Here is a 14,973-nt window from a genome sequence, read left to right as displayed (position 1 = left end):
TTCCAAGTTTTATGTCATCTGCAAATTTGGAAATTGTGCCCTGTACACCTACATCCAAGTCATCATTAATATATATCAAGAAAAGCAGTGGTCCTAGAAACGACCCCTGTATACCTTCCTCCAGTCCAAAAAACAACCATTCGGCACTACTCTCTGTTTCCTGTCACTTAGCCAATTTCACAACCATGCTGCCACTGTCCCTTTTATTCCATGGGTTTCAACTTTGCTGGCAAGCCTATTATGTGGCACTTTGTTGAACGCCTTTTGGAAATCCATGTACACCGCATTGCCCTCATCAACCCTCTCTGTTACCTCATCAATAAACTCAATCAAGTTGGTTAAACACGGTTTGCCTTTAACAAATCCGTGCTGGCTGTCCTTAATTAATCCACAATTGTCCAAGTGACTGTTAATTTTGTCCCTGATTATTGTTTCTGAAAGCTTCCCCACTACCGAGGTTAAACTGACTGGCCTGTAGTTGCTGGGTTTATCTTTACACCCTTTTTTGAACAAGGGTGTAACATTTGAAATTCTCCAGTCCTCTGGCACCACCCCTGTTTGGAAGATTATGGCCAGTACCTCCGCGATTTCTTCCTTCACTTCCCTCGGCATCCTAGGATGCATCCCTTCTGGTCCTGGTGACTTAATCTACTTTTTTTTTTGTTTGTTAATTACATCGAGTCTGCGGCACAGAAACAGGCCATTCGGCCCAACTGGTCTATGCCAGTGTCTTTGCTCCACCCGAGCCTCCTCCTACCTCTATTCACCTCACCCCAACCCTCTATTCATTTCAACCTCATGGGCTTATCCAGCTTCCCCTTAATTGCATCTATGCTATTTGTCTGAGCTACTCCTTGTGGTAGTGTATTCCACATTCTTACCACTCTTTGTGTCTACCCTATTGAACCTCTTCATCACTTTCAAGACCTCTCATAGAGTCATAGCGGCACTGAAGGAGGCCATTCGGCCCATCGAGTTCATGCCGGCTCTCTGTAGCGCAATCCATTCAGACCCATTCCCCCGCTCTATCCCCGTAGCCCTGCAAGTTTATTTCCCTCAAGTGCCTATCCAGTCTCCCTTTGAAAACATTGAGTGTCTCCGCTTCCACCACTTCCGTCGGCAGTGAATTCCAGGTCATCACCACTCGCTGCGTAAAAAAGTTTTTCCTCGCATCCCCCATGTATCTCTTGCCCAAAACCTTAAATCTGTGTCCCCTAGTCCTTGTACCATCAACTAGTGGGAACAGCCTTTCCCCGTCTAGCCTATCCAAACCCGTCATAATCTAGTACACCTCTAGCAAATCACCCCACAACCTCCTTTACTCTAATGAAAATGAATCCAGCTTCTCCAACCTGTCCTTGTAGCTAAGGTCCCCCATCCCCGGAACCATTCTGGTGAATCTCCTCTGCACCCTCTCAAGAGCCTTCACATCCTTCCTAAAGTGTGGTGACCAGAACTGGACGCAATACTCCAGTTGTGGTCTAACTAGCGCTTTATAAAGGTTCAGCATAATGTCTCTACTTTTGTACTCAATACCTCTATTTATGAAGCCCAAGATCCCATATGCACATTAACTCTCGGATCCCTCTGTCCCTGCACACGCTTTAAAACTGTGCCATTAAATGTATATTGCCTCTCCCTCTTCCTTCTGGCAAAATGCATCACCTCACACTTCTCTGTATTAAATTTCATCTGCCACTTGTCTGCCCATTCTGCTAGCCTTTCTGTGTCCTGTTGCAGTCAATTGGTATCATCATCACTGTTTGCCACACCCCCAAGTTTGGTGTCATCGGCAAATTTAGAAATTCTACTCTATTCCAATATCCAGGTCATTTATATATACCTCTATCAGGCTATCTCTCAGCCTTCTCTGTTTTAGAGAAAAGAGCCTCAGCCTGTTCAGTATTTCCTGATAGTTATAACCTCCGAGTTCTGGTATCATCCTTGTAAATCCTTTTCGTACCTTCTCCACTTTAAGTACAGCCAGCCTTTCTAGTACCTCCTCTTTATCAATTTTTATCCCATCCAGTATCTCCTCTACCTCCTCCTTCACTATGTCTGTGGCAGCATCTTCTTCCTTAGTGAAGACGATGCAAAGTACTCAATTAGCATCTCAGCCATACCCTCTGCCTCCATGCGTATGCTTTTTAGCCCTAATCGGCCCCACCCCTCCTCTTACTACCCGTTTACTATTTATATGCACCGTGTCTTGACAAATTATATTTATGTAAAACAATAGTCTGACTGAGTGAAACAAAAAGCACTAACTCACTGAAATTTCCTATAAAAATTGTTTAGCAGTAGAATTGTTGTGATTCTACTGCTAACTCCTTTGAAAAAAACGGGACTAATACTAAATTGGATGCTAGCTAAACAAACAGTGGTCTTTAAAGGAAACTGAAGGAGATCTAGGTGCATCCATAAAACAGTACCATCAGTAGAGGAGGTTAGGTGAAGTATAATCAACTAGTCGTAGCCAATATGGGTTATGGATGACATAGCATTATATTATTGCATTGTCTCCTCTGCCAGATCTCTGCAGCTTTCTGCACATTGTTACTCTTCATTCAGTGCTTTCTGTACACGGCTCTTATCATCTCGCAGTCCTTTTTTCCATCTGGAACCTAATCCATCACCTTCCAGGGATACCTTATGCCAGATATGCCCTAAATGTTGCAGTGTTCTCACAGTGATGTACTCTATTACAACATGCATGCAATTGGGCAGTAACAAAGGCATATTACAATAGCGTTAGTAAAAAGAAAATTGGAGTGAGCGTCATGCCCATACTATTCTCATGTTCCTAGCAGCCAGCTCAGAGCAGCGTTGGAGGATCAACGACTTCAAGTAGTATGTGAAGCCGAAAGGTTAAAAGGGTACTAAGAAGAAAATTAAACGATTCATTTTCTTAGTTTGTGGGGCAGGGGAGGAAGTGAGAGATGGGTTTAATATCTCACCAGATGCAGAAATAACAGTATCAGTTGGGGTCTAAGTCAGAGACGATACAATATCCTAAGTGGGGGTGGAGGGGGCGAGGGTCGAGGTGCAGGCAAAATTTGGTATCAGTGGGGTAGAGAATCCAGGTGCATGTGAACAATAGCATCTTGGTGTGCTTCCTGGAGATTAAAAGTACTTTGAGCCAACTGCAAACATTGATTTTTGTAACCACCAGAAAACTTTGTAGGTGGAAAGTACTTTCAAACTTTGAGGAGAGACTTCACGTGTTGCTGTGAGGTCTGAAGAGACTACCTTTGTACACTTTGAATATTATATTTTCTGTATGTTTCCTATTTTGAACGTGCATAGACTCATTTTGGTAGCTGTCACAGCAGACTAGCCAAAGCACTAGTTCATTTCCAGAGTAGGATGCAATAACATATTCTCTGCATACTATTAGTCAAGCGGCTGTTAAGCATATGAGTCATTCTTTAATTGAGTTTCAGATAACATTGAAGTAGTCAAATATTCTCAAAAGACATGCAAGAAAACTCTACAGACTTGACCTTCAGAGGAAGTATTTGCATCTATTTTGAAATACAGTGAAGCACACAATATATTTAACACATTAAGTTTAACAATGTTTTAATATGTCAGTAAATTTGTGTGTATTTGCATCATATTTAAAATGAAGTTTAATTTTAAGAAAGTAAGTTTCATTTATATAGTGTCTTTTGCATCCTCAGGATGCCCCAAATCATTTCACAGCCAATTAATTACTTTTGAAGTATAGTCACTGATTGTAGGCATACATGGCATCCAATTTGCACAAAGCAAAATTTCACAAACAGCTAATGAGATAACTAAAGAGTTAATCAGTTTTGGTGGTGGTGGTTAAAGGATGAATATTAGTGAGGACTCTGGGAAAACTCCCTGCTCTTCAAATAGTGACATATGAATCTTGTATGTCCATCTGAACAGTAACAACTTATATATTTATATAGTGCCTTTAATGTAGAAAACGATTCCAAGGTAATTCACAGAAGTGTGTTTAGACAAAAATTGATGCCGAGCCAAAGAGGGGAATATTAGGAGTGACAAAGTTTGGCCAAAGAGGTGGGTTTTAAGGAGGAGAGGAAGCTGAAGGGATTTAGGAAGCAAATTCCAGGGCTTGGGGCCTAGACAACTGAAGTCACGGCCACCAGTGGTGGGGTGAAATGAGTGGGGGATGCACAAGAAGCCAGCATTGGAGAAATGAAGAACAGGCAGACAGAGTTTAATGTCTCATCTGAAAGACAGCAACTCTCTCAGTACTGCACTGAAATATCAGTTTAGATTATATGCTCAAATTCTGGAGCAGGGTTTGATTCAGAGGCAAGAGTGCTACCAACTGAGCCAAGTTAACGCTTAAATGACAAACAACTTCTTTAAAAAATCTGGCTTCTTATAAAACTCTATGCAAAATTGTGTACATTTCAATTAGGTGAATTATTTTGCTAAATGCACGTGAGAATTATGTTTGGAATGGAAGATCCTAGCATTCTGTGGTACGAGTTCTGATTAATTTTTTTAATCGGACATTCCAATCTAATTCAACTTGCTTTGATCCGTATATTTTCTGTCATGACTCCTTATGCTTCCAACACTGAAAGATGGAAACTGCACGTCAGCATTGAACACTCACCATACATTGTATGTGCAGCAGTCTCTGTACTAAATGCACAGTTTAACACGAGTTTTTCTTCCAGCTTTGTCCCTCTTCCACTGCCCCCCCCCCCCCCCCGTATTTTTAGTTGTTTTTTCAGGACAACGGATTTAGAGAATTTTGTTCAAAATTCTTGTACAAACAAAGCACTAATGTGCATAACATGAGAAGCAGTCAGATATTGGTTTTATTAAATTGGTCAGGGTGGGCTGCATGACTCATTTTCTGCATAATAAAATCTCTCTTCATTTGTTTCCCATGCACTGTCATCTGTCCACTATAGTAAGTGGCCATGAGAGCTTTTTAGGGGAAAAAAATGTATAACATGATCACAGGTGCAACAAGGTAGTTATAGTTATCATGTCTTATTAAAACCAATATCAGTTTAATATGACTGTGGCAGGCTGTGAATGTCATTCCCACTAATCATCTATGGATCACAGAGGTCCATATTGCAGTATAAATGGATTTTTTTTTTAAATAACTGGTCTTTTTCACTGAGTCCAAGTGCTGTAACAACTGACAACCTGAAAGGAAAAAAGTTGTGAAGTGGCTGTGAATAGTGTTTGTGTGACAACATTCCTTTGAAGTGACAATCAAGCTACATTCATTTGTTATTTAAAAAATTTGTGGAAGTTGCCAAATGGGCAGTGAGACAGGTCTAGGCACATTCGTACCATTGAAAGTGGCCTTCAATGAGTATCAAGTAACACGTATTTAATACAGAAGCATACCAGCCTTGAGGCAGGGTGTGGTACTTGGCTACCTGGGACTACAAATGGGGAACAGGTATTTTTTATTTAAAATCTTGCGGGGCAAAGTCTTTTAATAAAGGCTAGGAAAGGAGAAAAAGTATCGCACAATGGGGCTTGGAAAAAAAACAGCCAGGAAGAAAACGCGCAGAATGGGTCTTGAGAAAACGAGTAGAGGAAAAAAAAGAAGAGACAATCGGGCTTGAAGAAAGAGACGTTTCAATATGCAGAAAATGCAACTATTTATACTTACCACACAACGAATGAACTAAACCTCCATGATTTCATTATTAAATGCTTACTTCCCAGAATTACAAGAAACTCTCTGATATCCGGCACTGACGGGACCGAGCTGTTGCCGGTGGAACAAAACTGCCGGAGAAACGAGCGGTAATGTTAAAACATACGGAGCTTGAGCTCCGTATCTAGCAACAAACCCTAACAGCCTCAAAACAGTCGGTGCAGCTTGCAAGCGTCTCTGTAGCTAAGCAACAGCTTCAGCTAGACGCTTGCAGAGCCTCGACTGGAGAAAAAAAGCAACAAAAACTTAAAAAAAACTTACCTGAACCGACTCCTGAATTTTGCCGATGGATAGAGCGTTCCGGACATTTAACTTCCGGTTAAACGAAAGTTTCCTGTACTTATTTTCTGGTCAACAAGTCAAGCACCTGCACCAAATTAATAATTTCCCCCCCCCCCCATGTTAGGGGAGCCATGCAGCCAGCATGTGAATAAAATTAATCAGTTGATACCAGCACGGCTGTTTTTCAGCCAGTGGCCTGTGTAGCTTCACAGACGTGACCATTATTATATTATATATAAAACAGACCCCAATTACTTGGCAAATAATGATTTAATTAAGTAAAACCCCATACAGCTCACAACGAAGAACGGAACATAGAGAGGAGGAAGGAGGAGGAGTGCCTAAAAGTTTATGTAGTGCAAGGAAGCACTTGTAAGAACAGGTCCACATCAAACTTAGTGGGTTTCTGGTCATTAATTCATTAAATGAAACACACCTGTGGAATTAATGAAATAAAATACACTAAGAAAAAGAAATGCCAATTTTTTGGAGCAGGTTTTCAAGCAATAATTTAATAATTAAGTTCATAAAACACCATACAACTTCAAATTAAATGGCGTGCGCAAAGCAACTGAAAGAGGAATCGAATAAAAGTTTATGTACTGCTGAACTAAAAAGTTATACGCTGCAAGAAAAGATTTATAAGACTAGGTACCAATACAAGGAAAGAAATTATCAAAATAGTGAAAAGAGGTTCCAATTAATTAACGGTCAAGAGGAAAACCTTCCAGTGGCTGGAGCCATATGTGACACAAAAGAAAATGGTTGTGTTGTTGGATGCTAATCACAGACATTGCTGTGAGAGAGCATCCTGACAAACTGTATCACAGTATGGTATGGCAGCTGTAGCTACTATGACCGGAAAGCCCTGCAGCGGGTAGTCAAAACTGCCCAACGCATTACCAGCACCCGGCTACTGACCATAGAGCACATATACCAGAAACGCTGTTTACGGAGGTCACGGTCCATCATCAAAGACCCTACCCACCCCAGCCACAGTCTGTTCGCCCTCCTGCCATCTGGGAGACGCTACAGATGCATTCGCACCCGTACGACCAGATTTAGGAACAGCTTCTTTCCCAGGGCTGTCATCCTACTGAACTCCACAAATAAACTCTCAAGCCTGCACATCTGCAAATGCACTTTATTATGGTTATGTCTATGTTAATGTATTACAAGCCAAATGTATGTTGAATGTTTAATTGTCTTAATCTAAATGTACACTCTCGGGAGCTGCAAGCCTACATTTCGTTGTACTGCACTTGTGCACTAACAATGACAAAAAAAGTTGATTTGATTTTGATTTGATTTGAGTGTACCTCAGGGAAGTGTCATAAGCAATGTTCTCTTTAAGCTGCACGGTTGCGCAGCGCTCCAGAGATCCCATGCAGCCGGTGGGCCGGCTTTTAAATTTAAAAAACGCACATGCGTGGACTTTTGAATGGGCTGCGCAGTCCAATAAAGGGGCCATGCGGCCCAAAAAACATTTACACAGAAAATTGGTCCTAAGCCTGACCATCTTCAGTTGCTTCATCAATGGCCTTCCCACCATCATAAGATCAGTAGTGAGACTGTTCGCTGATTGATTCCACAGTGTTCAACTCCATTCACACTTCTTCCAATAATAAAACAACCAATGCCAGCCCTACAGCAGGTCTTGGACAATAACCAGTCTTGGGCTGATGAGCTGCAGGTAACATTTACGCCAGATAATAATTTTGAACAAGAAAAGGCCCAACTTCCTCCCACTGACCTCCAACCCAGTGTAGTTCAACTCAGGAGTCTGATGGAATACCTGCCATTCGTCTGGATGGGTGCAGCTGCAACAACACTTAAGACTGGCACTATCCGGGGCACAACAGTTCGATTGATCGGGACTCCTGCCTCTGGACTTGATATTTACCCTTTCACCAGTGGCGCACTGTAACTGCAGTGTGTAATACCTACAGAATGCACTGCAGCAACTCGCCAATCTTTGACAGCATCTCCTGTGACTTGTACCACTGAGAGGACAAGAGCAGCAATATCAGGAGAGCGTCATCACTTCTAAATCACACACCATCCAGCCCGAAGCAAAGTCTCAAATGACATCATCTTTCACTGTGACGGTGGTGCATTATCTCTCCTCTCTCTTCAACCTTTGTCGCAGTTGATTGTACTATCCTCCTCCAACGCCTGTTCTCCGTTGGGCATCTCAGTGAAACTTAGTTCCACTTTTACCTATCCAATCATAACCAGAGCTTCTCCAGCAATGGCTTCACTTTCCACCCCTGCACTGTTGACTCCGGAGTTCCCCAAGGATCTATCCTTGGCCCTCTTCTTCCTCATCTACATGCTGTCCCTTAGTGACTTCCCAGACATGGGGGGTCACCATTCCCAGATACGCTGATGAAACCTAGCTCTTCCTTCCCATTGCCTCTCTTGATCCCTCCACTGCCTCTGTTGTCAGACTACTTGTCCAGTCGTGAGTGAGCTGCAATTTTCTCCAGCTAAATATTGGGAAGACCGAAGCCATCATCTTCAGTCCCTGTCACAAACTCAGTACCCGTACCATGGATTCCGCCCACTTTCCAGGCACTGTCTCGGGCTCTTCGCAGCCTCGGGATTCTATTCAACGCTGAACGTAATTTCCGAATCCATAATCATCTCCGTTACAAAGACTGCCTACTTCTACCTTTGTAATATCACCCACCTCCATCCCTATCTCAGCCCACCTGCTGAAAAAACCCTCATCCATGCATTTGCTACCTACATGCTTGACTACTCGAATGCTCTTCTAGCCAACCTCCCATCCTGCAGAAACTTCAACTCATTCAGAACTCTGCTGCCCATTGCCTGTCCTACCTCAAGCCTCGTTTATCCATCAGCCCAGTCCTCTTTAACTTACATTGGCTCTCAGTCCTCCAACCCCATAAATTTAAAATTCTCATTCTCGTGTTTAAATTATGTTTAATCTCCTTCATGGCCCCTCCCCTCCCTAACCTTGTATTCTGCAGTGGCTTCTTGGGCATCCTTCCCTCCCTTCATGTCAGCATTGACGGCTGTGCCTTCATCTCATGCTTTGGAATTCCCTTCCTGAACCCTTCCACCTGTCTCTCTCTCTCTCTCTCTCTCTCTCTCTCTCTCTCTCCCCCTTTAAAACTCTCCTTCAAACCCACCTTTTTCTACATTAGAGGTGCAATATAAATGCACATGGTTGTTGTTCATCTCATTGCTGTTTGGCTGTCTAAATGCAAGTTGTTTTTGTTGCGTGCAAAATGACTACTTCAAAGTAATCCACTATGTGAAATACTGGTATATTTCTGAGGCATAATAAGGTGCTGCATCAATGCATTCTTCTATATATTGTAAAAGGTGTACTGTTTTTGCAAAAGTTCAGTGATAAGTAGCCAATATGAATCTCTCTCTGTTCAGTGGATGGAGAAAAGTAGGAATGTAAGTGGACAGTGTTCCTGAGGTGACTGTCCGGATGTGGGATGAAAAGTCAGCTTGGGGTATTCAGAATGTCTACTTTGTGCACCATCTGGTTCACACCAGCATTTTGTCTCTTTTTATTTCATTTTTTTATTTTACCTTTATGTCTATTCATTTTCTCTTTCCATTAAAATTATTTTTATTTTATTTTATATGTTTCATTTCCCCCTTGTCCCTGGATTGTATCTTCTGTTTTTCCTGTTTCATGTTTTAATTCTAATGTTTTTTAAATTTTATTGTCATGATCATTTTTAATTAACTGAATTTATTTCCTGATGGTCAAGTACACTATTGAATATTTATCGGAATGTGATTTTTAGCTGGAGGGGAGAATGTTTACTGTTGCACCTACTTGAAGAGACTGTAAAATATCCCCTTTAAAAAAAATTCTGTAGCTGCATGAAAATCCATGCAGTTATTTGAAAATTTTCGCATGGTTGGTGTTGACCTCCACCATTATGCTTTACTAAACCCTTGAATCAATGTTGGATTAGATAGATGGGTTAAATAGGCTGCAGTAACTTTTTAAATCATTTAGGCCAGGTGAGGTCTATGCATAAATAGATTACTCATACCTACATATTACATAATCGTGGAACCAATTGTAGCTGCAATATGTTGTTTTAATGTTGGAGCTAAAGCACTTCAATCAGTAAATAAATAATTTAGCTGAGCTGCATATAATTGGGAAACTTGTCTTATTCATACTGTTCCTCTTGGATTTCCAGTTGGTGCCGAATCACAAAATGAGAGCATTTCAGCCAGTGAGCTTGATGAAGACATTGCGGTGACCCAGAGCCAGAGGAATTTCATTTGCCCCATTACACAGGTACAGAACAGCATATTCTGAGAACTACGTGTTCAAGCACATATTTCTTTGCAGTTAACTATCAATGTTTGCTATTGAATGTATTTTGAGTTCTTTCAATACATTTAAATTAACTTAAGGGCTTTGTATTTAGCTTGAAGTTTTATTATTGCTGGAAAGTGAGGTCTGAGATTTGAAATATCAGTAGGTTGTAATGCTAGGAAAAGATTGTCATGTGGTTCTGCTCCCAGCCTGTGGGCAAGGGCAACTGGAAGGGTTGGCATACCATCTGAATTTTGTTTAGCTCTCCTTGTGGATGAGCGAAGCGTCTCTATTTGTCGTAATTCCTAATGACGTGGTTGATTAGGACCTTGCTGTGTGTGAAATCACAGAAGCAAACCTGAACTATGCCATAGCGCTGCTTTTTTAATATAGTTCAATAAAGTTGATAACTATTACCAAGAATGGTTCCTTCTTTACTAAACTATATGAAGAGTTTTCCAGCTATCTCCTTCTACTGTGCCCTGATATCACGATTCTGCATTCCTTAAATGTGAAATGGAAAGGAAGGAATGAATATAGGTCCTGGTTTTGTATCTTTGTTTTAAAGATCATCTCAATTCCATCTTGAATCTGCATTATACTTTTCCATGAGACCCCTACAGGACACACATTAAAACCTACAACAAAACAACAGTAATGTGGCACTTCAGCACATTTCAGTCTGTTTTTCAGATTGCCCTTCCCATTTCAAAAGCTGCTGTTTTTCTCCCCCCCCCCCCCCCAACCCCATTTGCAAAACAATTACTCTTGCTTCTGAATGAATTGACATAAATCACTACAGGAAACTTTTTTTTATCCGGGACCGACGTGGTGCCGGTTCATCGAAAATTCTGGATAACCGAGAGCTATAGTAAAAGATACGGAGAGCTGAGAGCTCCGTATAAAGCAACAAACCCTGTTGCTTAGCAATAGGTGCAGAACAATGGCCACAAGTTCCAAGCGTCTCTGTAGCTTAGCAACAGCTGCAGCCACACCCTTGCACAGCAACAGATCGAGGAAGGCAAGTACAATATGAAGTAAAACTTACCTGAACCTACTCCTGAATTTTGCCGGTTAACCGAGATTTCCGGCTATTTAGGTGCCGGTAAATCGATTTGCTGTAGTATGTCTGGTGATGAAAGTAAACTGAAACTGACTTGCAGAAAAAGGAAAACTGACTTTATCATGGACATTTTAGAAAGTCCAGTCAGGGCAGAATTAGAATGTTTGGCAACTCCTTAATTTAGTATTGCTGTTTATTTAGGTTCACTTTGAAAATAACTTAAATGTATGCTGTTTCCAGTTTTTTTTTTGTGGGGGGTATGCTGGCAGAATTTGCATTTCCAGGGTATAAATGGTGATAATTCTTGCCTTTGTGTTAATGCAACTAAAATTGCTCTGTACGTTTTTTGTATAGTCGGGGGCAATTCTCCTCTGCAATCCAGTCCAAAATCGATGGAGAATGTTGTAACATTCATGTAGTGAGGCTTGCAACCACCACCCCCGACCCTGGGATCACCACCGCCCACTCCTTCCCCGCCCACCACATGTAAATGGTAGCAGGGCCTGTAGCCCTGGCAGATTTTAATGCTCACTGCCACACATACCACACATACCAGAGGCAGCCACGTGGAAGGGGGGGGAGCGGTTGGTTCAAGAAGCGGCAGTAAATACCCAAATGGAAACCCCAGGGTTTTGCCCGCTGTAGGTCTCATTCTCAACAGAAGTCTTCAGTGAGAGGCCTCATTCCAGGGTTCACGGCATTTCTGCCCCTTTAAAACCCTCGTTGGATTTTCGGCTGCTGCTGCAGCACTGCTTGCGTTTCCTGGCTGGCAGGCTCCTGCTTGATGGCAGAAATCCCACCAGGAACCTGCCAGGCATCTCTAATGAGCTCCATACCAGGCAAACTGGTTGGTGCTAGGGTGCATGCAGAGGGGCAGGGATACTGTCCTGTCGAATCTCTGCCCTGAAGAGGAAAATCCAGGTCCACATATCTTAGTGATCAGTTATAGAATAATATGCTCACTGCGATGAACATATTAACACATTTGGGGTCAAAAAAGGCATGGGAGACCCTGTAAATGGGAGGGAGAAGGGATAAGTTTTTTGAACTGGAATGTAATTTTATTCCCTCTGGTTTTCAAAAAAAACTGCTGGTTCCCAGACCAGCATTGCTGTCAAATGTTGTGGAAAATCCTGGTCTGTTTAACCACTCTGTGTTAAGGAAAGGAAGGAGTTCTTCATTTTTAAAAAATTAACTTCTGCCTTTGCAGAGGGAAATGGAATGTCCTGTGAAGAATAAAGTTTGTGGTCACAGCTATGAAGAGGAAGCCATAATAAAAATAATCCAGAACAAGCACAAACAAAAGAAGAAAGCCCGGTGAGTTAAAAGTGGTACATGTCCCAACTCCATTCTAATAGGGGCTTGGATACCACAAGTATCATCACACTTCACTAAAACGCCATCTAGAGGCTTAAATGAACCCTGCCATTATTGAAGTCATCGATGCACGATGGACTACTCTTTATATCCCGGCCTAATATATAATAATTAATCACAACAAATTAGCACTTGCACTTAAATGGTTCTCAGGGCTAATCCAACTCGGTCAGAGAGCAGATGTTAAAGCTACGTGTTGGTAAGACCATTTTGCTTTCTAACTAGCAATGCGGTTTTCCTCACTGTGCTGCTAAAATGTTAAAATGTATGCAACAAAAGTGTTGGTTGTCTCCAGGTGTAAAACAACACTTCTTTAATGTGTTACAAAAGGCCACATTCTTAAAATGATCTTAGCAGTTCAAAAAGAATTGCTGGATAAATTTTTTAAACTGGCTGTTAGTGACTTGGGCTAGCCTTTTTCCCACCTTCCACTGATTATATGAACGTTCCAGCGGTATTATGCTGTAACTGGAAACAGCAAGATGGTTAAGCTCCTTATTCCAACATGAAGCACATTGGTATGTTCATTACAACCAGAACAGTCTGATTTCCGGGCATGTTTAACATTTTTAACAAATGAATTGGCCACAGAATTAATGGAATATTGCAACACTGGCTGTTATTACTAACCACCTTTCATGCAAACTCACTGCTTCCATGCACCCACAGTGCTTGTTATATTTCTATCAGACTTTGTATTAATGCACTATCAGTGTTGTTATATATTATTTTAATGACCAGTTAAAGGAGTATATTGTTACTGTTAAAGATGCGAAGTCATAAAGGAGTTGACTTCTTGAGTTAGTGCAACAATATTACTTGCTGTCACAGCTGTTAAAAGTACTGTAAGAAGTTCTATGTACATGATATTAAAGGAAAGTGGAAAATGTAAATTTAACTTCATCAGGTATGAAAATAATCTCGGACTCAAATTCGGTAAGTGGATTAAGAAATGGCCACCAGACTACTTGAGCACTGTTGTTGTTCAATGTAAAAATATTTTCTCAAAAACTACAAATCTACATTTGGCTCCTTTTTTTGATCGATGCACTTTGTTTCTGCAATAGGTGCCCTGTTGTTGGATGTGATAATGGAGATATGAACCAGTATGACCTTTCAATGGACACAACCCTGAAGAGAGCTATTGAAAATCACAAAAAACATCAAATGCGATAATTATCTGTCACACATTCAACAGGCAAATGTGATGAAGAAGAAGCTGTCAGATCCACTTACTTAGGAGGTCATCTTGTGGGAGGAAAGAGTTCTGGTTAATCACTGATAATTATATAATTTGACTAAAATTCATGCTGAATTCCATTTGGCTTAAGTGTGTTTCCTTCAAAGCACATCACACAGATGTAAAATGTTTAAAGTAGAGAATTAAGCTACAAGTGTAAACGGAAATCCAGGCCTGCAGCATTTAGAGTGTAGTTTGTCTAAACCTAAGTGTAGGTTTGTACCAGTGAAAGCCTAGTTAAGGAAATTGAGCGTAATGTTTTCTAAATTAACTGTTTACCCTTCTAAGATAGCAGTATTGAACTTTGAGCAGTTCTGTATAGCAAAGGATTTCTTCCTAAAATTTGAAAGGTTTAAAATTATAATTACTGCGCCCTCCCCCACAACATGGATAATTCTTTGATGTTATTTGTATGCAACACGATGCTCCTTAAATACATTGCTATATCATTTATCAACACTGCTGTTTGGGATTTCCCTTTACAATTACTTTCCTTGTTTCATGCATCTAAAATAAAGTTGGCTTTTTTCTTATTGGTTTACTGGTTAAATTAACGTGCAATAAATCAAAGGCTGCCAGGAGAGCATGTTGCAATATGATGCAAATTAGCAACAATTGGGAGTAGTTGACAGTACAATACACCACCTCAGTACGGCTGTATGTGGGAGCCTGGAAACCAACCAAAAGGACATTAATAACTAGGCGCTATACAGGAAGATTTGCATTGATCCACTAACCAAAAATGATGTGGACTGTGTTTACACTGAATTGATTCTTCTTTCCTTCAGTAAATGCTGGAATTTTCAATGCCCATCTGAACCACTGGAACAGGCAGGAAGGATTTAACATCTCATTTGAAGAGCAGCACCTTTGATTCTCTCTCACTGCTGCATTGAAGTGTCATCCGAGATTGTGTACTTAAGTCCTAGAGTGAGGCTGGGACCATCAACCTACTGAATCAGAGAGTGGTACCAGCTGACTCCAACCTAGCA

General features: G+C 41.1%; 1 protein-coding gene across 2 annotated transcripts in view; it reads left to right on the top strand.

Moving 5' to 3' along the window:
* Positions 1-14,514, top strand: part of nsmce2 (NSE2 SUMO ligase component of SMC5/6 complex) — a 245,096-nt gene extending 230,582 nt beyond the window's left edge. For both annotated transcript variants that reach the window (XM_085993572.1, XM_085993573.1), the window contains exons 5-7: positions 10,180-10,280; positions 12,575-12,681; positions 13,809-14,514. In XM_085993572.1, the coding sequence (XP_085849698.1) occupies positions 10,180-10,280; positions 12,575-12,681; positions 13,809-13,917 (317 nt within the window). In that variant the 3' untranslated portion in view covers positions 13,918-14,514. The remainder of the gene's footprint in view (positions 1-10,179; positions 10,281-12,574; positions 12,682-13,808) is intronic.
* Positions 14,515-14,973: the final 459 nt, after the last annotated feature.

Source organism: Somniosus microcephalus, chromosome 7 (genome assembly GCF_052327205.1).
Source record: "Somniosus microcephalus isolate GS21.2 chromosome 7, FLI_Smic_1.0, whole genome shotgun sequence".
NCBI lineage: Eukaryota > Metazoa > Chordata > Chondrichthyes > Squaliformes > Somniosidae > Somniosus > Somniosus microcephalus.
The sequence above is the reverse complement of the archived record's forward strand: the minus strand, read 5'-3'. Positions and strand labels throughout refer to the sequence as shown.